General features: G+C 36.4%; 2 protein-coding genes across 9 annotated transcripts in view; both read right to left on the bottom strand.

Annotated features, from left to right (window-relative positions):
* Window positions 1–109: 109 nt before the first annotated feature.
* On the bottom strand, window positions 110–3964 carry LOC139821000 (juvenile hormone epoxide hydrolase 1). The gene is made up of 8 exons (XM_071791664.1): window positions 3805–3964; window positions 3539–3647; window positions 2391–2583; window positions 1671–1912; window positions 1428–1543; window positions 1136–1335; window positions 650–884; window positions 110–530 (listed from the first exon to the last, which is right to left on the bottom strand). The coding sequence occupies exons 1-8, from the start codon at window positions 3861–3863 to the stop codon at window positions 263–265; spliced, it is 1422 nt and encodes a 473-aa protein (XP_071647765.1). The 5' UTR covers window positions 3864–3964; the 3' UTR covers window positions 110–262.
* Window positions 3965–8024: 4060 nt separating this feature from the next.
* Window positions 8025–23491, bottom strand: part of LOC139821001 (thyrotroph embryonic factor) — a 69098-nt gene continuing 53631 nt past the window's right edge. For 3 of the 8 annotated variants that reach the window (XM_071791669.1, XM_071791670.1, XM_071791665.1), the window contains 5 exons: window positions 14748–14893; window positions 13135–13372; window positions 12462–12610; window positions 12108–12245; window positions 8025–11475 (listed from right to left, as the gene is read on the bottom strand). In XM_071791669.1, the coding sequence (XP_071647770.1) occupies window positions 11389–11475; window positions 12108–12245; window positions 12462–12610; window positions 13135–13372; window positions 14748–14893 (758 nt within the window). In that variant the 3' untranslated portion in view covers window positions 8025–11388. The remainder of the gene's footprint in view (window positions 11476–12107; window positions 12246–12461; window positions 12611–13134; window positions 13373–14747; window positions 14894–23491) is intronic. The other 5 variants (XM_071791671.1, XM_071791672.1, XM_071791667.1 and 2 more) reach the window with 3 other exon arrangements.

The raw sequence follows: 23491 nt of genomic DNA, 5'->3' as shown, positions 1-23491 counted from the left end.
TTGTATTTTAGTAAATGTTTTTTTTAAACAATTGATAATTTAAAGATTGAAAATACAGAAATTTAAACATATAATCGCGCGGAAATAGCATCGAATAAAGAACAAAGCATTAGAAAAATATTCTTTTATTTAAAGAACTTCCATGTTATAAAAAAACTGGAAAAAAATGCAACAATATCGTTTTTATAGGCGATCAAGTGTAGTGTTTGTTACTTCGCATCTTATTGTTCTCTTAATTAAAATAGCACACTTAAATATTCTTTCAAATTTTTGTAGGCTCTTTTATTTTCTTCTCTGCGTTTGGCATATTTTTGGCACTATTTTTCTTCTTAATATCTTCAACCGTGGACACAAACTTGAAGATATCATCCGCTAAAAGAGCTGGTTCTTCAAATGCAGCGAAATGACCTCCGCGCGGTAAATGATTAAACTGTATCAGATTAGTATATCTTTCGCGAAGGATACTTTCCGGTTGATAGAATAATTCGTAAGGAAATGCCGCACACGCTACCGGCACATCAATAGGCAATCTAGAAATTAGACATATGTTATTGGAAATAAAGCACAGAAAAATTATCTTTTAAATATAGAAAATATAGAAAATATAGAAAATTCTTATAATAGAATCGCAATAAAAAAAGAAACGCACTCGTCGATCTTGCTCGTCATATGGGCCTTGCTAAATTGCTCGGCATAAAGTCGTACACTTGTAGTCAAAGAGTTGGTAACCCAATAAAGCATGACATTATCTAAAAGCTCGTCTAACGTGTATTTCTCGAGAAGACCGCCATCGGGACGGAATCTGTACTCAGGATTCGTCCATGTACTGAACTTTTCCAAAATATATCCTGCTAATGCGACTGGCGAGGCTGCCACAGCAGTACCTTTAAAAATATTTTAACTCTTCAACAGATAAGCTTATCTTGCTCTCTTATCTGAAATATCTTAAATACACATAGAAATGATATTGACATATTATAATAGTTTAATCTGAGACTTTACCTTAAATACAATTTTTAATAAATTATATCTAATTCAATGATAAAGAAATTAATAACACGTAAAGAGATTCCTATTAAAAGTTTTTCCCATAAAAAACTTTTTTATATATATCTATGTATAACCATGTACATACCTATAGTATCTGGTTTACTAGACTGTATATGCATGTATCCTGATTCCTCGAGGAGTCGACCCGTATGATATCCCAAAGGGTACATTCTATCGGAATATTCGCTCTCGACAACGAGCCATGGGACAAACGAACCGATTAATCTCCATATCATACTGGACTTGCTCATAACCATACACATGTTCGTATGAGTGCCAAGAATGCTGAAAAAGAATAATCATCGTTTTTATGCTCTTACGTACTCTCTTAAGTCGCATTGAATCGCATTAAGCAAGTCATCATTAATAATACGTACTTGTCCGGGAAAAGACTAGATAAATGCCCAACAACAGCGGAGCCCCAATCTCCGCCCTGCGTGTAAAATTTGTTAAAACCGAGACGCAACATAAGATTTTTAAATATAACAGCTATCTGAAAATAACAAACAATTTTTGCATTAACATATTTTTTTTTCTTTCTTCGCTTTCTTCGTTGTCTTAGGCGCGTGAATAGAACGCCACTTAATAAGATTATTAAGGAGTTATTCTGTAAACTTTACCTGCGGCGAGGCTAATCCTGGTCGCACAGCTCCTTGCGAGAATCCGTATCCCGGAAGCGAGGGCGCGATCACCTCAAACACAAAGTCTTTGTCAGGACGCGGTGTCGTTAACATGGGAATAATCTTTTGGAATTCCACTACAGATCCTGGCCAGCCGTGAATAATCAACAATGGAAAAACCTTTACGTTTTTTCGTTCCGGTGGGATATTAGGTTTCACATGATAAAAATGTATGTCCAGACCTGTAGACATCAATGTCAATTTATTCAATTAGCTTTGTGTTCCAAGTAAAATTTCATTTTAGCACATATTACATATTAAATGGCGAACGATTATTTCTTTTACGTGGAGTCAAAGATTAACTAATCGTGCGATATTTGCATTTTTGTATTCTGGCATAAAAATAATGACAATATGTTTTCTTCGTTTCTGTCAAAGTGTTTTTAACGCGCCACAAAACCGGCTTGTCGTTTAGGTGCAAAATAGTCTAACGGAGCTTTTACGGGTTGCACCATAGTTGGGTTATCTGGGCTGGCATTTATTATTTACCGCTAATAACAGACGGAAGGGAAACAACGAGTGCTGAGAAAAGAGAAAAATAAAGAGATACTTAGTGAGCGCGATGCCGCAACTTGTTTCTGAGCGAGTCTTACAACTATCGCAAAATAATCACGAAACTCTTTCAAAAGATCGCGTTTGAACGACAAAAAGATTGATTACCTTGTATATTGGTTATGTATTGGGGATACTTATTCAGCAATGCTTCTCGTTCAGTCCAGTTATACTTTGTGCTCCAATATGCAAGAACATCTTTCAAATATGTCGTACTGATACCGTAAGTCCACGCAGAATCCTCCAATGGTTCCACGAATTCTCTCCTTTTTGTGATTCGTTCATTTAGGTCGTCAATTACCTTATTCAAGAAATTGCATTTTAGTTAAAAATACTTGCGCGTTCCTCCTTTGGTTTTTCTACGAAAGATTTATTACCGATTCTTTCAAATTGCGATAAAATCATATTTTCTCAGTCATGCTCAATCAATTGATTCCCTCACTGAGAAAAAAAATTGTTAAACCGAAAAAATATTTAGTCCGATACGTTCAACTAAACATTTTAGTAAATTAACTAAACATTAGTTGTTTCAACAATTTATTTAGTTTCTTTAATCAAGAATTAATTAATTCAACTAATGTTTAGTTAACTAACTAAAATGTTTAGTTGAACATATCGGACTAAATATTTTTTGAGATTAATAAATTTTTTTTCTCAGTGCTCAAATTAAAAATAGCTAAATTGCTTGTTTTATTTCACATTTTTTTGGAGACGTATTAAAATTTTTTTGACAATGGCTCTTGTATTTCTTTATCTTTTTCGTCACATATTGGAAATATTCAACAAGTATTTTTAAAAGACCTATGACAGACTTATGCAAAATTTAGCATTTTAAGTTAAACTGTGTCTGATACTTTGCTATTTTATTGTAAATATTTTTGATAAGTTTATGAGCCATGTTCCTTCATGACGTTTACGTAAAAGATTATTAATGTATATTATAGTTATTTATTTTCGTTAATAAAAACTACGATTTCCGATATTAATGAGATGATAATATCGATTAATATAGTATCATAATACAGTATCGTGTTATGTGATTGAATGAAATAAAAATTGCAAAATATATGCAAATACATGATCGCAAATATGTATTAACTGAATATGAAATTAGTATTTATTAATAGATAAAACTTTTTTGTTCGTTACAATGTAAAAATATCTTACATAACGAATCGGTAGAAGTATAGAGTGCAGCCTTGAAAATATATTTACTTGCCTTAATAGATAAATGGCATATTTCTTTCACGACTTACCGACTTCGGTACTTTAATAACGAACGGTCGTACTTCCTTCGAGGCTCCCTTATTTCTTTCTGGCCCCCAGAATGTCTCAGGCAAGTCCGGTACATCTATAGGACCGGTTCTGCGAATGAATTAATGACACTGAATCTTTATGATTGAATTACATTGATTGTTAGTTAATTATTTACAATTCCGATGCGAGAAAGAGAAAAGTTGTTTACCAGTCAAAACGTATTATTCTGTAGAGCCTCTGGTTTAATGTGATTTATGGAACTTACCGGAATAAAATAGCTATACCACAGGCAAGAACAAAGATCACGGTCGTGGTCTTCCACATCGTGCGTCCGCTTCGTACAACGTAGAACGTACGACTAACGATAGCGCTGCAATAGCTCAGCTCTCAGCTCAGTCATTGTTGGCAGAGATGGTAGGGGAAAATGGTAGGCTATCTTGTTGTGCACAGGTTTTATATTCCAATAATCTCTTCAGATATCTTGCCTCTGACATACGATAAAGTTGGTTGTTCAAAGTTTTTACGTATACGAATCTTTCTATCGACATCCAGTTAATCTTTGTATAACTTTTTTTAGTCGTTTTTTACAGTTCAAGAATGATCTCTTTGATAATTTATGAATAAATTTTAAAGAATATTTGTGCAGTATAAATTCTCACTTTTACATTTTTCTTTCTTTATTGATCATTAAATTATAATTTACTATTCTTAGTACTACTTGATACTCTCTCTACTTATTGTTAGTAGTATTTAAAAAATGTAATTTATATATAACATTTTTACTTACATGCATTGATGATGATCATGCATACATGATGATGATGATGATGATCCGCAATACATATATTTTTAAAAAGAATATTATATTTATTAGCGATGCATTTTTATGCGTGCTTATAACGACATAATATCTACGACAAATAAATTTTACTTTTATTAAAACGAAATTAAAAGACTTTTATTAATGATAAGATTACAATATTCTCTCTCTCCAAATAAAATAAAATAATATAAATTATTAAATAATGTACAAAATAATGCTACAGTAATATTAAATAAAAAAACGTGCTACATAGTGGTTTTTAAATTGTACAGTAATGCAAAAATTTTCATACATTATATAATATATGTATAGTATATATAAAATTATGTATAATTACTTTATATATGTATGCCTATAAATATATATGTATATATATATACATATAGACATACATAATTATATATAACTGAATATGTACGTGAAGCAAGTGCTACAGCTTATTGAATATATTCTCCGGTATGTGGATGTTTACAAACAGAATCTAACGGGGGAAGAATACTAAATTATAGATCAGCGAATGCTATATTCATCGAATATGTTGAAAATTAATCGAGATATTGATTAAATCCATGAAACCCATAAAAAATTAATTTAATTTAATATTATTAGCTTGTTAATAAACAATTATAAATTTATCTTTAAGGCTAATAAAATATTAGTCTTTAAACTGAATTTATGAAAAATTCGTGTACTACAGAGATTGCTCGCAGAATTGATCCTCAATGGTTGAGACTATTAATTTCAAAATCGATTTTGTATATGTCTTAATGAGAATCTTATATAGTGATAGATTATAATTTTTTGCGCGTATTATCTTCAGGTCTTAAATATCTGAAGCACATAAAAAATAACGGTTTAAAGAGAGAGATAGTTTGCTTTTAATAAATCAAAAAAATGAGATTGCCATATTTTGTGCAATAATTTATCATGTTTTCGGCTTGCTGAGATTCTTGATTTAGAATTTTCGATTATAATTTTCAACATCTAAAATAAACTCAATATACATATATGTAAATACGTTACATAATTACTTCTATCATCTCTATAGTAATTAGATATTAATTCTGAACTTTGAATCACATAGACAGTGAAGGTAATCGAAAAAAATCAGCTGTATATCTATTTTATTATTTAATTGTTTTCTTAATATTCTTTTTTTCTTAAATGCCAGATACATCGTGAATATTTTGTTCTTTGCACTTCAAATTAATTTTGTTCAACGTGGACTAGCTGTTATCGCACACTTTAATTGCACTTTTTGTTTTGTGAATTTATTAATCTCACCTAAGAGAATAATCAATCTCGCTTAATTAAGAACATTTTGGTATCTTTTTTAGGAGATATTATCTGCAAATTATGCATTTAATTTTCGTTTCAAACGATGCTAATAACGTCGCGAAATAAAGTGCGAAAATAATAGCGCTAATTCGTCGGAATTAATTTAAAGAAGAGAATATTCGACGCGAATCTTTATTTTATAAAATGTTATATTTCGAAACGACAATAAACTGTCTGCCGCGCGATTTCGGTGGTTGTTTTTGTAACGTACAGCGGGACGGTTGCGCACGCCGCGCCGTGCCGTAAACAAAGTCACCCCATTCACCCAACTACCGGCGCTACCATTCACGCTACGATGCTCGAACGGGCAGGCACGGCGCGAGATGCTCCGCGTATCGTCGCGTTAGTGCGCATCAAAATGCAATAATTTCATATGAATATTCAACTATTGTCTTGCAGTCTCTTGCATAATTAATTCCTATTAACAATTAACGGTATGCGCGCGTATTGAAATTACGATTAAGTCCATTTAAGCAAATGTGCCGCACGATTTACTCATCAGAAGTAAGAACAATAGGGGACGAGACGTATGAATAGCTGTTTTATTGCGATATTATTACGATGTCAAGCGATAATCATCTCGTTAGTGATGCGTGGAACTTTTTTCCATTCTCGTTTAATGTAATCTGCTTGTTATTCTCAGATTAATGACGCAATGTAGTGATTAAAATAAATCGCAATGTGTTGATTATTTATTAATAATACGTTATTTTTTGCGGGATTTACGCGTTTGTAATATATATATATATATATATATATATATATATATATATATATATATATATATATATATATCTCGCACGCAATATTGAATTTAGATTTTATATTTTCGGATAGTTTATTGTGTTTTAATTGACCCTTATCTTAATTTTATTAATTACATCGTATCGGATGATATCAAAGTAACTTCCTCTTATATATATGGACTTACATACGTGATTATGGCAATCTCGAAGTACTTGAGCTGCGTGCGAGTAACGTTGCCGTTTAAAAGCGTCGCGTCACTGCGTCGTGTCACGGTATTCTAGTAATATTAGTGCGCGATCACAATTAACCGTATTTTCGCGAGTGTTGTGCAACCAAGGAATCTGAGATGAGGAGAAAGAGTAGGCCTTTCTTAGGCATCGAGCGATGACGAAGCGGATTATGAGGTAATTTATTATGTATTGTAAATATAATGTCTCACATAGGTTTATTCCGCTGCTTAGAAGGGGGGGAGGTAGAACAATTTAGCTTTAATATTTAATTCTGAATTATGTACAATTATTTGTGTGCTGATTTACTGCATGTGAAAATTGCATCTCTGCATTATTTAGTCAGTGACATATTTTCATGTTAATTATACGACATATTACACGACAGAATTAATTGCGAAATATAATGTAGCTACTTGAAATTTATGTAGCAATCTCTAATAATATAAAAAAATAATAGAAGGTGAAACATAAACTCTAATAAATATTTCTCATCGCAGTATAGGAGAATCTCTTATATAAATAATTTGAAAATTAATTTGTCAGTTATACTAACTTTTAACTTTTAACGTTTCTTATTAAAAATAATTCCAATAGCATATTGTCAATATAATATCTTTATATGAAAACTAAAAGTCGTATATTATCGAGAATATAAAAAATCGATATTGATACACAAGTTTATTGTACGAAAAACTTCTTTTTCATTTCGGATCTCATTTTTTATCGAGCGTCATCAGATGTGACATACTGAACTTTGAACGTTACGGGGTGGGGTGTAACTGACCGAAGTTTCTTTTCTTTCTGTTTATGAGTCTGCCTGTTGATTCATAATTCAAGACTTCCGTGACGTCCGTCGTCGTTACTATTCAGTGCATTCGTTTCTTATGCCAAATGATGCCACGTAGAAAGCATATATTAGCTATAAATAATACACTATTGATTCTATTTCTAGCCTGAAGCTCAATCAGCTATCACAATCGTCAATTTAAACATATAATATTTAAGATTTAATATTCTTATAGAGATCATTTTATATTAAAATTGTGTTGGTGTAAAAATATTTAAAGCACGATGAAAGTATTATATAATTCGAATGAAACAGCAGACATGACAAAAATGATTAATTCTTAAACGAAACTCATACATTAATACAATTTATAAAATAATTTACAAAGATCATCTTTGTAAATTACAGTCTACAAAGATGCTTTGATAAACTTGAAGTCGATTCTTGACTTGTAAAACCAATAGAGTATACAATACATAAGAAAATAATTCTCGATTACGCTAGATTCAATAAAATTGGGATACGTGGAGATACATAGGGTATGGTGTACAACCGTAGGATTCAATTAAAACAATAACAAATACATATATTTCTCGAAATGTGATACAATAGAGGTTTTCTTGTGTTGGTGGTCATATCTAATTTTCTCATGTTTTTCATATTTTTATTTAAGTGGATCGGACGATTATTTATCGAAGACGCGGCGTCTGTTCTCTATCTCATTTTCTTACCGTTCTATTTGGAGCAAAGCCGGCGGCCGCGTCTGTCTCTCGCGCTGCTATATAACTCTCTACTATTTTATTTATTCCTATTTTTATTTATCGAATTGCGATGTGTGTCAATCATCCTAACGCGCTTCTTATAGGCCAAATAACTTGTGCCGAGATCCACGTTATATCGCACACTCAACATCATTAATAGCGGTTGAAACAATGATCGAGAAACAATGATCAATTCAATTTTTAGCACTAATAAACGAGCGTCTTTCTGGTAAAAACTTTGCGACACGAAGTCATTTTCGGTATTTAAAATTCGTGTTGCAAATAAACAGTAAAAAAAAAAGAAAGAGATCGTTTTCCTTGTCTATAAAATTCTGTATTGCCCTTAATGACGACAAGTGTGCGTGACAAGCAGAACATGTACGAGCTGATATTGGCTCGTGTTAAACTTCAAATAGATATTGTAGATAACTGAAAAACTTTCTTGCAGTCTACGTTATACGCTTTAAAGAATAACGTGAGAAACTTCGTATACAATCAGACGCGAAATTCTGTTTTCCTCTATTACGCTTTTTCGTAGGCAAGGCCAACGCTACTTTCTTTTCCGTTTAATTCATTACGTCGGGATAACAAGCCATGCAGTAGCTATTTTATCAGATAACCTTACGATATGATTTATTTTCGAAAAATAAAATTTTGTGCCGCTACTAAAATTATATGCGATACTATCGGGCGAAGGCGTTCGCTAAATCTGCCGACGCAAGATATCGATTCAGTAATCCATCGCACATGTCACGTGGAATTCTTCGTCATTTACGCAGCATTTTTCTGTTAGAATGTGCAAGGCAATCGTGAAGAACTGTAATCGGACGATTTCGTGCGCGCGACTTTCGGCAAATCACTCGAAGTATAAGGCATCGAACATTCGCGCATGAACATATAACGGTCTATCCGTAAAAAAAACCTTACGATTCCGACGAAATTACAATTACGTATACAATTTTATTCTTATATTTTATATAAGAAACGCGTATGAAAAAAATTAATACAGTAAATGGATATATAACACGCTCGAAAGATTTAAAAAATATTGCGAGGATAAAATGTTTTTACGCGCGGTCAATAAAATTGTCCTGCGATATTTAAAGCGAGTTTGCCGTCGATCGAACGCGAAGTTGAATTGAAACTTCGTTACATCGATTCTCTTACCCTCTCGACTGACAAAATGATGTTATATGTACAAAACGTCCGTGTTTCTCGTTTGCGCATCGAGTGTCTCTCTCGTACGGTTAAAAAGAAAAACCAGACTATTACGTATCGTCGGTACATAAATCTCTAACGAAAAGTAAAAGCTTCGGCCTGGCGTTTGTCGTTATTTTTAAAATCATTAATCGTGGCGATTGGATTACAAATCTCGTTCGTCGTTCGGATTACTCGCCCACATTGTTGAAAACTCACAATATATCGGTCACTATTATTGTCACTAAATTTTGCAACGAGCACGAATCTCATTCAAATGTCGTTCAATCTCGCGTTGATCTGTACAATATAGGTTCTCTCTCTATAGCTATAATTTTTATAGCTACTTCACAAAAAGCGCATATCTCCTCATCGGTTCCACTTTCGCTCTCTCGATCGCCATCACCGATTCTCACGGTGATGGAAAAATAAACATCTAAAAACTTAAAAAGAAGGGCCAGTGCACGCGAGCCTGTAGCTAGCTTACATTTAAGCACGATGGTCATATCTTCGTGTCGTGTACATGTAATATTTTTACTTTTGCGACGACGCCTACGATTAACCTCGACGATGCCACGCACCCACACTGGGAGGCTACGCGATCCAATCGTCGGACACGGTTCGTTTCATATCGTTTCGTTTGTCTCAAGTTCCACGTTGATAAACCCCGTCAAAGACACAGCGCTCGTAACCGTCGCTCGTCAGAATGACACGATGTCTTAAAATATATTTTACAAGAGGGCATCCTGTACAAAAGTTTGTTCGCTACGCAACAAATGATATCTCCGGGATGGGCCGGTCCATCATTCGTGCCCCGAGCCGCCGACGTTGGGCCAGCGGGCGATATTTTACGAAAGAAGAAAAGGGATAGAGTCGCGCCGCGACGCCTTCCGCGCACTCCAAGTACGCTCCTCGCGTAGCCGGATTGATTTCGCTACACGCTAAAAAGAGAGAGATAGAGTAGATAGGTAGATAGATTAAAGAGAGAAAGAGAGAGAAAAGAAACGATGAAAACGAAACACGTACGTCATCTATCTTACGATTAAAACAACTAGAATCACTTGTGTACCATCACCACGTGGGATACGCTACAGTAATTAACGCATTCGCGGAGAACCTGGATAATTAACCCGTGCGCAGAAAAGCGTCGTGTTCTCCCAACCATCGCTCGCCTCCGCTCCATGTCGCGACCTAACGATATAGCTCTTTACGTGTGGCAGTGCTCAGCGCCGACGAGATTCGTCTTTTCTTCGCCGAAGAGTACGATTTCATGAAACTTGCGTCTTATACTCATAGCTTATTCTCATAATAATTCAATCCATTGTAATATGGCTCCCTGTGCAAATCTAGAAAACTCGAATGCTGATGCTGGCGAAATCGACATATCTCGTCGTGCGCTGCATGCGCGGATTTATTTACGTGTAACGAACGCATCTCCTTCCTCAAACGCATACTCATTGTATTATGTGTATGTGTATGTGTGTGTGTATATGTATATATATTTCTCTCTTTACTTTAAATATATATATATATATATATGTTCTTATGTATTCATATATGTAACGCGCACGCGCGTATGTGTGTATGTGTGTGTATATAATCTAACTATACATATAACTATTTACAAGTGGAGGAGTTTTCTAGAGCAGGACAAGGAGCGAGGACTCAATAAGAATTTTATTCGAGAGTAAGAGAAAGAGAATGATAGAGAATAGGATCTTCGGAGATTTCTGAGGAAGTTGGTTGTCGGCTTTAGGGTAGCGGGACAGTCGATTCGGGAGTCGATGGTATTCGTCAACATTGCTCCGCGTTCCCTTCGCTTCCTCCGCGACGGCGAAGGCTGCTATGTGCTGCGACTATAAGCGAGGGAGTTGTAGCTGGGCGGTGATGCACCCTCGTATCCGCATCTCTCTTTCTCTCTTTTTTCGCGTGTCGCTCGAGCTGGTGCATGGCCGATGACGGGGTGTTAGACGTCCGTGTACTTGCTCAGTTTGTCGCGTAGCAACATGTTCTCGTTTTTTAACCGGTCCAGCTCCTGCCGCAGACCCATATTCTGCAAACAAAGCGAGAAAATGAAAGTTCGACTAAACTTTTCCCTTTTAACCAAACAAAGACATTCATTTAAAAATCGATAACTTTGGCAAATAGTATATTTCAAGTTTTAATTCTTTAAACGGCAAAGTGTATAAAATAATATAAGCTGCACCGAGACGAGCTTGATATATTAATACAAGCCATTCACTGTATAGCTAGAGATAATTTTATTTCCGTTGTATTTACGATTTTGATGAAAAGTCTACGAAATCTCGATTTTACTTAAAGCCTCCGCACAATGAAAAATATAAGGAACAAGGAACAGATATTAGCGATTAGGACTAAAGAATCAGGAATAAAACTGAATGCACGATTAAAAACACAGACAACAGAAACAGAGAATAACACAGGCAATAGATTTGTAACCTATCGAAAGCCGTGTATTAATGCTACACCAGCTTTATTCTTGATTTCTTATTTCTAATCGCTAATATCTGTTCCTTTATATTTATCATTGTGCGGGGGGCCTCTAGTTTTTTCCAAGTCTTGAATCTTATATCTTTAAACGTCTCCGATAACTTTATGAAGCAATTGCATTGGTAGATGCAGTCTATGTAGCAGTTTCAAATTTCCAGCCGTGAGAAAATTTACCTCTTTCTCGAGGAAGCCGGCCCTGAGTGCTATCTGGTTCTCCTTCATGCGACGCGCGTCTCGCGATCGTTTCGCTGCCATGTTGTTCTTCCTACGACGCGCCCAGTATTTGTCATCTTTCAAGTCATCCGGAACGAACTGCGGCCGCAAACGGAAAAGAGAGAAAGAACATAAGAACGTTAGAGTTAGAGAACGCTCGTATTCATTTACGATTTACGTCGCGAAAAATTACGAACGCGTAGTTCGATGAGGATTCAGTTTATTTCGATAGCTAGCAAATTTGACGTCGGAAGCAACGAATAATATAATTATGTAAACACGTTATGTAACAACAATATAATTATGGAGACTCACCTGCTTCCGCGATTTCTTGATCATAGGTTGGGGTTTGAGCTCCTCGTCGGAGAAGGCCCGGGTACGTGGATCGAAGTCTCGCCCCGATGAGGCCATCGAGAGCGCTACAAGAGACAAGCCATATTGTATTCGTGACGAGTCCCCGGAATCTGTTGCGCGGAAGGGGAATCGACAATGTCGATGTTAGTCTAGTTTGCTTGATGTACTCGACAAGCTCGACGTTATTGCAATACAGATTCTGAGATAGCGTATACTTCTTATCTTTTCTCCGTCTTGTTGTAAAAATGCAGCTGCGGCTGCTGCATTATTTACGTCAGAGTGCGGCTTCTTTGTACTTTTCGTTCGTCACTCCGTTTTTAGATCGTTTACTTTCAGTAAAACTTTCCATTTATGACTTTCTATTGCATTTCTCTCTTTCTCTACGTGCTCTTGTACTTTGTCTTTTTTAATTTTCCTATATTCCATTGCACATACATTTGTACATTATCGAGTACTTCATTTTCTAAAAATATTCGGTACTGATATTTATAGACGTACAATATTAGAGGTCTGAAGTTTTTATCCCTTCGTATGAAATCGTGTGAATCACTTCTCAGGATCTCGATATCGCGAACGACGGCTATGACGAGGAATAAAAGTGAGAGAGCGAGAGAGAAGGTTGTATTTTACTCACTAGAATCCGCGGGAGAGGGTGGGTTCAGGGTGTCCGGCGAGCAGCACTCGCTCGGCGATGGTGATCTCTCACGCTTGGTAACTGGTTCCAAATGTAGACCCGCTGGTCCCTGATGTCCGGGGGCTTCAGTGTTGTTGATTTTATGAAGCTGGCTGCCTTGCATGGCACCTTGTCCACCACCAGCCACACCGTCGACGGGGATGCCATTTTCAGAAAGAAACTCATCAAGGTCGACGTACTATTAACAAAGATCTGAGGTGTTATTTCCGAGACGATTTCTCGGGTCTTTATCAAATTCGAGTAGGGTTTATCTTAGGTTTCAAAGTAAACTTGGGCGAATACTTAGAATTCGCAATTTTTAACGGGCCCATAAATAATGATAATACAATCATATATAAATAATATTGTAATACATGTAGACTTTATATCAATACAACTGACAACGAGACCAAAGATATATTTTATGTTAATTTAGAATTGAAACATTTAACTTTATAAGTACACAATCAGTTAATATATTTTGCCCAAGTACACAAATTAAAACCACTATATTAATATGAATGTGAAAGCTGGCGTGTCCACATTTTTTCTACACACATATATATATATATATATATATATATATATATATACATACTGTGCTCTTAATTTTGAAAAGGCATATAAAACCAGGCGGAACTTTTGAATGTAATGAAGAAATAGGCTTTCGTAGAAAAATCTTTCCATTTCTACTTCATTTTGCACTTTGTAATTTTGCTCTGTTTCTTTATCGAGATTCAAGTGGCGTATCGTGATGGAAGGAACGCAAGTGGTGAAAGTTGGCGAAAGGTTTATGAAGAGTTTTATATACTTTTCCAAAACTTACATTATTTATACAATTTATTCGGATCGCACAGCTATATATTTCAATTATTAATTATCATGCATATATACCCATATAACTGTATAAATTAAGACGATGAATTGTTTACGTAATATTATACGCAAGCAATTGAGTTGCTTTCCTTAGAAGATAGACAAGTTTCGCTATTCTATAGAGAGTTATCTAAAAGGATATACTTTTTTGATAAGTTATTTAGATGGTTTGGCTAAAAATAATAATGGAGATAGAAAAGAATAGCCGAAACTTCCTCGATTCCGCCGAGGCATAACGGAGAAAGCGGCCGCTATCGTCGCGATTGCATAGCGGCTTAATATTCGGCTTCCCGGTTTCTCGACCCAGGAAGGCGAATTATAACGGAATAAGTGTTACAATGGTCCGCTACATTGATTTTTTATTCAATTATATAGCGTGCATATATAGCAATTTCCGCGGTGGGATAGCTTTCCGGGGAGCTTTGCGGAGCACATCTCAAAATCGATGCTATTTCAAAGAAAGACTCGTACAAATAATTTTAAAGAAGATATAAGGTTACGTGTTATATTATTATCGCGATAGGTAATGGATAGAAAATCACACAAAGAGCATGGATTATGTCAACGAATAAACAATAGTACTCAAAAGACAAAACGTACGACACATGATTAGTTTCAGTTCCCGATTTTATTTTATGAAATTTTGGGATTAAATTCAGCCAAATTATAGGCTTACCGTATCGCGCCTTTATACATACATGGTTTAATACCTTCAGGTCGGCATCGTAAGGCAAAGTTTTGTCCCAGAGATTGGGCCCGAGAAAGGCGGCCTGCGCTTCCACGTTGCCCCAAAGTTCGCCGTCGGCATCCTTCTTTTCCTCTGGCCCATCTTTACCTTGTTTCCCTGCAAATTCAATTTCGTTTGCTTAGATAACAATATTCGTAATCTTTAATTACAATTTCTTAGGCCGATAATTAGTTTTACGACATAAATATTCTGTAAGTATAAAGTCTGTTCCATTGCGAGAAATCTTTTTTTACGGGATTATTCGTGTATTTAGATTGCGACCGTTCCACGATCGAATTCATAACCGCGTTAAAGACAATCTTTTCCGACGATACTCTCGGACACGTGGAGATGTTAAGAATGCTATTGACAAATACGTTCATTCGCTTTTACAATACTTCTACTTTCTCAATTCTTTTTCCCCAAAATTTCCGGTATACATATACAATATAACACCTTCTTCATCGCGGGTATATGACAATGTGCAATTTTACACATCTTCCGGTTTTCTAGTATTTCCAGTATTTCCTGTCTTTAGTATCTTTCCTACAATTCTTTTAGACTTTATGAATTTATGCTAAAATATTGTCGACACGCCTACGTAAAAAATATATATGAGTATTTTTATACATATGAATGTATAAAAACATTTAAACCTTAACGAGCTTTTTTGTAAACTTTTTCATATTTTATTTCTATATGATATTATGCACTATTCAACTAGCACTCAAATTTTTCATTGCATCGTTTGGAATTGAAATTCACGCGTGGAGAAAATGGAGAAAAAGAGTATAAGCTAGTCGGTGGCCTTGAAGATGCTCATCCAAAAATAATAAGCTAGTCAGGATCATCATCTTTTCTATCCCGTCTCTTCTCATCTTTTTCTCCATGTTCATACAATATTGTTCTTTTAACGTATTATAAACGCTCATCAGTTATTAATAATTATGAATTGCATCAATATTACAGCCACATCAAATTTATCGCGTAGAAGTACATATTTTTTGGTTAAATAGATTATGCGTAGTGCATAGTGCATAGTGTGCGTATATGCATACTTCCTGATGCGTATTTCTGATCGTCTGTATTATCAAGATTTGACAAAATTGTTCACAGTTATTTAGATTCGTGTTTCTATTTCGATAGTCATCGAGTCTGGGGAGTGTCGGGTCGACTGTCAAGGCTATGAGAACGTGCCTTGTCATGCTACGATGTTAGTTACTAAGACTAAGATATGTCGGATGGAAATAAAAAGGATTATGATAATTATGAGGATAATGATGGTAATGATAGTAATGACAATTATATTTATGATGATGATGATGACTATAATGATAATGATTATGACAGTAACGATGACGATGACGTATGAGGATCATAATGATTGGCAACTATGTCATGATAGCAAATATACTAAATAATCGTAGAAATAAACGATGTACATATGTATAAAGCAATGAAAGAAATTTAGGCTTTAGACCCCTATTGAATTGTCCCCGCCGGAGATTTCTTTTAAGAATATGTTTGTCATCTTTTTCGAGCTTTATACCGCGTAAAATATTACCAAGGGCAACGTAACTCTATTCGATGGTATGCTAATTCCGTCACTTCTCCACTTTTTTCACTTTGGTTTACGGAATATCGGCTTGGCAGTCCGCTCTCGCGCGAACGGTTTGCCGAGGTTTGTGGTTTCTGATGTACCAACGCGTTCTATTCAACTATTGTTGCAGTCGTGCCTGTAAATTCAAGGCTACATTCACAATACTGCGTCCTGTCGCGACAAGTGTGTTGAATATACATTTACGCAAAACCGCGAGATATAGCCCGGTCATATATAGGATACACGTAATCGGACTCTCTCGAAAAGCATCACTAACAAGGCTTTTTGGTAGCGATAAGCGCGCGAACATCATGGGTATCGTGGCTAAAAAATGTTAATAACATGCGTTCGTGTATGGTACGATAAAGTAGGAGATATTCGGCCGATTATCGGTTGGCTAAAAATAATCGGCGTCCATGTAGCGTCGATTACAGGAGCGGAAAGTGAGATCGCGATCGAACCGCGCCTGTGGCGTCGCCTTAGGCGCTCCCGGCCGGGATTTCTCTGCAGCGCGTACGATGGCTAAACAACTAAACAACGGCAGCCCGTAATTTGGTTCAAGGCTGCTCGTCGGCCGGCCGGCTAACTCTGCGGAACTAATCTCGTGTTGCGAGGCGGCATTACCACCGGTACAGTGAGAGAACGAGCGGGGAGCAGCGTGTCTCGTTCGGTTACGATGTAATCGGGCCGAGGGACACGCGGGGGGATCTTCCTGATTTTATCCATTCATTCACCGAGAACTGCATTTCCGTACCCCGCGTCTCTATCTCTCTTGCACTTGCCGCGTCCTCGTTCGTCCTCCTCGTTTATTTACAATAGCCGGGACCTTTGGAGATAGCCACTACTATACTCGATTACTCACGGTACCGGAAACACGCGATTTCGACGCGAACTCGGCGCAAATAAATCTCTAGAATTCATACTTTTCACAAATTTGTTCAATTTTTATAAGAGTAATTTTTGTGGATAAATAAATCCGTCATATTTAAGCAATTAACAATTAAATAGTTAATACCTATTTAATGAGAGGCTTATTTAATTCAGGCTTGATTTATTATTCTCTTTTTTTTTAGTTCTATACTGACATTAATAAATGTGATTTGGATTTAAGAGACTTTGGATTTAAGAGACTGCATTTGTTTAGGTAAGAATTAGCGATAGCGATTTGTTGGCACTCTACATTATCAGGATAATTATGAAGAATAAAAAAATCATAAATTAAAACATTATTCAATTCTTGATAATTTTGATTACAAAAAAGTTACTGTTACTCCACAAATTAAAAATAAATGCAAATTTTAACGTATTTCGTACTTGTTTATTAAGTCTGTATATATATCTACTAAGATATAGCAAATATAATAGATGCGATAAGTCATTGACTGATTATTGTAAATGTAAATAATAATTATGACCATTGAAAACAAAAATCTATACGCGACGTGTAAAAGCTACGTTGACGTTACTAACGTTCATTCGTACAAATATGCAATATGGACTAGTTTTCAGTTGCATTTTGCTAATTGCACCAATAGATAAAAGTCATCAAGATAACAAAGTTAATCATGGTGGACATAAATACGCGCGCATATCTCACGTGTTCTACTTTTTAACGGAAGCTATGACGGAACCATTATATTTATGTCGAAGAGTGACTACAAAATATTTTTAATGCAACAGGTACGAAATGTCTATTATTTGCAATCTTTTATTTGCAAATAAAATGACAGAAATTGTACGGTCTTAATAAGATGTATGATTCTTCAAGGAGTGTGGCATGCTATGCAGTTATTCGAATATGACATTGAAAAAGGATTCTACACATTTCTCGCGGCAGGCCTCTTGTTGTCAGTAATTCGCGAAATGATAGATCGGCTAATAAATCATTGAGACTGAAACGCTGCTCAAATGCTGAAAACAATAAACCCGCTGCGACGAACGTAGAACCTGCGTTGTAGAGCGCTTCGTTGTTTAGATAGTCGCCTTGGGAGCTCTTAAGATTGCACTTCGGCGACAAAACCACACACATCATCGCTACGGTATACCGCACATTCATATCTGTCCACGCAGATTTATCGATCTTTGCGATCGCAAATGTGCTACGTTACCTCATCGTTCGCAACTGGAAACCTCAATTTTATCCCTTGACTTGCTCAAAATTTCGTTTTTTTTCCCCAAACAATTTCTCACGCTAGAGAATTAACAAAATGCTTGTAGATCGAACTCTGAAATAGTGTCCGCCTTTATTCTTTTTCTCCAAAGTAACCGCCCCAATACCGCTAGTCATTTACGTAATTGACGACACGCGAATGTCTAGGCAGGTGAACACGCGAGGGTGCCCCGTGAATGCATTTTTGGCATAACTCCCGCCGTTCTCTCGATAATAACTGTAACCCACCGACATCTCTAAATGCATATCTCCGAAGAGCCATTCATTTCATTTCACCTGCCTCGTAAACAACAGCTGCGCTCAAACGCTTCGGAAAATCAGGTTACGTTTGTCGTGACGGATTCGTCTTTGATCTGTTGCTTTAGATGCTGTTGCGGCGTTGTAAATTTTCAGTTAAAACTTGTATACGAAGCTGGAAATGTCGCTTATTCTGCAAGTGCAATTTTTCTCTGTCACAATAGGCGCACGGTGCGCCGTCGATAAACCTTCCTCCGATCAATCGGATCTACGATACACAATAGCTTGTGGGATAGGCCGCCCGTCCGAAATAACCATCGACCAAGGCCGCAGGAAACCTTTTCCAAACAAATGCGATTGTTTAGCCGTCGCTACTGCTACCGCAACTTCATCGCTGTGATCTATTTCCGTGATTAAAATCGCGAGATCACCATAATATTCGTTTATAACACTGTAAAGCTGCAATGCATTCAGCAAAACTAATCAAACTTAGGTTTTAAACTGTCGAGAAGCTCTGGAATAATTTTATTTCGAAACACGCATTATTATTAATTTTTTCAAGTACCTATATATATTTTCTGTATATAAATAGAGAAGCAAGAATGGAACAATTATTATAGTTTTGGACTTCATAAAATCACTATTTGCAAAGAAATAAATTGTAAAAGAACTGATGGAAGTTTTAACACAAAAAATTATGAAATTATATGCTATTCGATAATTTAATTACTTTATCGGTTGCGTGAAGGGAAACATCAGAGAGAGAATATAAATTCAATCGGAGCAACGTGAAATAATCATGATGGACGTTGAACGAGCAGAATATCAAACTTTGAAACAGTATTTTCTTGCGGTTAACTATACCTGGAAGGGAAAATCAAGAGGCAGCACAACGTGGAACGCGATGGACGGGAAGAACTTGACTTACGATCTGTAAATCTCGTGCCGTTGTCAGTACTCCGATGATTTGTGCGTGCGGTAAGCCACCATCGTCCCTTCTGACGTACGGCCCCTAACCGGCATTAACTTAGATTCTATTAGAGACGCGAAGGTACCTTGCAATTGCAGGGTATATCCGGTACGTAGCGACGTTACGATCGTGCGATGAAAATTGCACGGATGAAAACTCAAGTCTCGTGATATCTCGTTATTGCATAACTCACGCGTCGCTCTTCCGCCTAGCTCTTCTTTCACCTTTCATGCATCACCGAAGATATATACAACGTATAATCCGAGCATTATTAAATTTAGGTGAGTCCTCGAGTCATCATTAATCCGCGCGGCATCAAACTCGCATTAGTATGTAATAAGTTCCTTCGGAGTGCCGGAAGCACGGCAATCGCTTCTATTTTCCCAAAACACTTTCTCTTTTCGAGCACGCTCTAATTAGCTTCAGTATTCTTTAATTATAGACGCGCGCTGGCGCTCGTGATGACTGCACGCGGAATGAGAAAGGAATTACACACGGCGAGAAGCGTCACAACACCTTTGCAACAAGACGAATAATTGTATCATAATGTAATTAATATTATCATTCCGAAATGCTGGTGCACTATATATAGTAACAACTACAGATATTGTATTATTATTACATCGCGTATGGGTGACGTTTCCCATATAATCTCATTAAGAAAAGGCATTTCCTCGTTCCTTTACTCGTATAAAACGTATCGCCCAGATGGCCGAAACACGTTTCCTAGAAAGTTAACCTCCCGCCTCATCGTCGGCTTTGCACCGTGCACAATGGTGCGTATGTTTATCGGTCTTATCTCTTGCTTCGAGAAGCGCCTTGTGAAAATGCAAGCAAGAATTATAGCGTAGGAGTCTCATATGTTTTCTTAGATTTTCGCCGTGTGTACGTACGCAGCGTTATCTTTAGTCCCGGCACGACCTCATTATTCCTATCGCTACGTTTTAGGCGCGACCGAAGTCTAGTGGTGACTCATATGTTTTCTTTTAAAATTTTCACCGAAACGGTTTCGAATAATTACAGTATCGAGCAGTTAATTTCTCTATTTAACTCCGGAATAGATGAAAATAAAATAAAAATAATTAATGATCTAATATCACTATGCGACAACGCATATAGCAACACGCGGAGTGACTCATACATACACATATATTCGACGTCGCGGAAAGTGCAACAAGCGATTATATGCGAAACCATTAGAGGTATTAAGGAATCCTTTGAATTCACGTTTCGTACGAAAGCTTAAAGGTCACGTATATACATTCGCACGTGGATGTGCGAATGTGTATGTTGCGCTGCGGCCAAACGACTAAACCGATTACAGTGATCAATAATGTGTCGGATCAATTCGCTCCCTGTCGCCTTTAGCGCCAAGAAAAAGTACATTCCATTAACAAGATTTTCAAGCGATAAAATAATATAATCATTGGTTTCGCGTCGTGTAACGAACTTTTATCGATATCTGTGCTAAATATGGCTTGATCGAATTCCCGGTGGACGTAAAATTGTTAATTGTCTGCTGGCTATGAGGTGTGAACAGGTGCACCGCAAGGACATATATTATCGACAGTGAAAGCGATACTCGCGAAATCATCGAATTAATTGGCGAATAACGTCGAAGCTAATGTCATTTTCATCGGTGTCTCTCTCATTATTTTCTGCAACTTATAAGCGAGATAATATAAAATTGTATAGTATAGAAACTGAAAGCAATCGTGATATATAATTGCGGTATCCCTTAAAATATTTTTCTCAGAAAAATATCTTGTATTCTGTGCATATAATAATCTATATGGTGCCCGGTCACGTCGTTGGAATGCGCATAAATTTTCTTATCTGTAGACGTTAATTTTTACGGATTAGATTACTTTGAGGTCCGTTGATGAAAACTGTAATGGGTATTTTATATTGCTGCTTTCTCTTTCTTTCGATCACTCACTCACGTCTCGACACGTTCAACATCTCGAGATCTTTACACGTTCATGTTTTAGTTTGCTGAATATAACCGAACGCGAGGGAGAAATAAAAATCGCGGATGTATACAGCGAGCATTATTGTCTGTTTATGATTGCATGTAACGAACTAACACGCAGTGAGCCACGAAGTCGTCCTTGGCCGCTCCTCTGAGTGCGGCTAGACCTCTTAGAAATGGTTTCCTATATCGCTCCTATATCGTTGTATGAATAAAGTTTGCATAATGAGCAAAGCGCACGCGAGGTCCTTAGATCTTGAATTTCGGGACCAACAAGTCTTTGAATCTCTCGAATTTTAATTTTGTCAGCAAATTGAGATATTTTCATTATCTTCATTATGCAGTGCATATATGCACATCGTCTATGAAATGCTCGATTTCATTAAACTTGGAAAATTACATTATACTTAAAAATATATAATTATCATAATTATGTAAATGTTCGTTCGGGATTCACGTGTATCGATAGTAATAAACCAGACCGTTTCACACGCGAAGCCTGTGATGATTTAACATATGTATTTGTATAATGTGCGGAATTAACAAGTCGAGAATTCCGATTAATAGCGTCCCTCGTGGAGTGTCAGAGAGGCACTGTTTACGCGAGCTAACATTGTAAATATATGTCGGAAACAACAGAAGTTTTACGGACGTGAATACCGTGTTTGCGTACATTTAGCATTTTAGCCGATGCGACTTCACGTGCGGACACCATATCGTCTGGTGCATATCCGGATTAAAACCGCGTATACGTGAATTAATTCTCGTGCGCGGATTTTCTCGGCGGGCGCAACGTGCATAGACGCATATGAATATAATTTAGAGAATTTGCTTTGTTAGAATGAAAAACGGTGTAACACGCGGTCGTAAAACTTGTTCGTATCGGTGTTTATTGTGTCGGTGTATTGCTACGATCGCGGTGATTCATCGCTACGCAAAAAATCAATTTATTGTACAGACTTTATGAAATCTTTAGGTGAAGATAAAATATTTCACTAACATATCTTAAACATCTTCGTATTAGTTTGTCGTGTTTCGATAAAATCAATTTGAAAAAAAAAAGATATCGAAAATGGCAAATAATTGTACATAATTTTACTAATATATCATGCCTTTATTGGGTCTTTATTTAATTATAACAAACATTCATCGTTCAAAATTATTAAAAAGAAATTGGGAAATATATCTCAAGTAATTCGACAATGCATGAATATTGTAATATTTGGTAGCATTCATTCTTTGAATTATCATTCGCTGATTGATGTTCAAGTGAGAGCCATTTCTTAACCTGGTTAGTTATGCCTCGAGAGACAAGCTCACCTCATAAAGAGTGAAACTAGGCTCGCTAGTATCCGCGTAACGCGAAAGAGAGTGAAAGAGGTTTTCGCTTTCGTTGGAGAGGCCTTCCCGCTTCCTCAAGCACGACGCAGAACGCAGCGGTGGTCTTTCGCTTGTTTCCTCCTTACCCGGTGACCCACTCTACGATAGACGAGAGCAGACGACGAATCCACCTGTCTGATGAATACATGTGCCAGAAAAAGCGTGGTGATATTTATGATAATTAATTAAATTCATCTAAAATGTCTATTTTAGAAACGTTTTTTACCAAAATTAATGTAAATTTTAAACAAAACTATCAGATTTTAATGACTTCCAAGTGAAATCGAGACGTTTCATGCGAATTGAGTTTCAAAAGCGCAAATACGCAAGCTTATTCATTAGAAGCTAAGATCGTGATCTTGCGAGTGTTCGCATCGTAGCTCAGG

The sequence above is a fragment of the Temnothorax longispinosus genome, chromosome 10 (assembly GCF_030848805.1).
Source record: "Temnothorax longispinosus isolate EJ_2023e chromosome 10, Tlon_JGU_v1, whole genome shotgun sequence".
NCBI lineage: Eukaryota > Metazoa > Arthropoda > Insecta > Hymenoptera > Formicidae > Temnothorax > Temnothorax longispinosus.
Note: the sequence above shows the minus strand (reverse complement) of the source record. Positions and strands in the feature narration are given on the sequence as shown.

Coding starts and splice junctions, on each gene's coding strand:
- LOC139821000 (XM_071791664.1), bottom strand. CDS start 3,863: ATGTGGAAGACCACGACCGTGATCTTTGTTCTTGCCTGTGGTATAGCT. Junction 1,544..1,670: donor CAGGATTAGCCTCGCCGCAG/GTAAAGTTTACA, acceptor TGTTATTTTCAG/ATAGCTGTTATATTTAAAAA. Junction 531..649: donor ATGACGAGCAAGATCGACGA/GTGCGTTTCTTT, acceptor TCTAATTTCTAG/ATTGCCTATTGATGTGCCGG.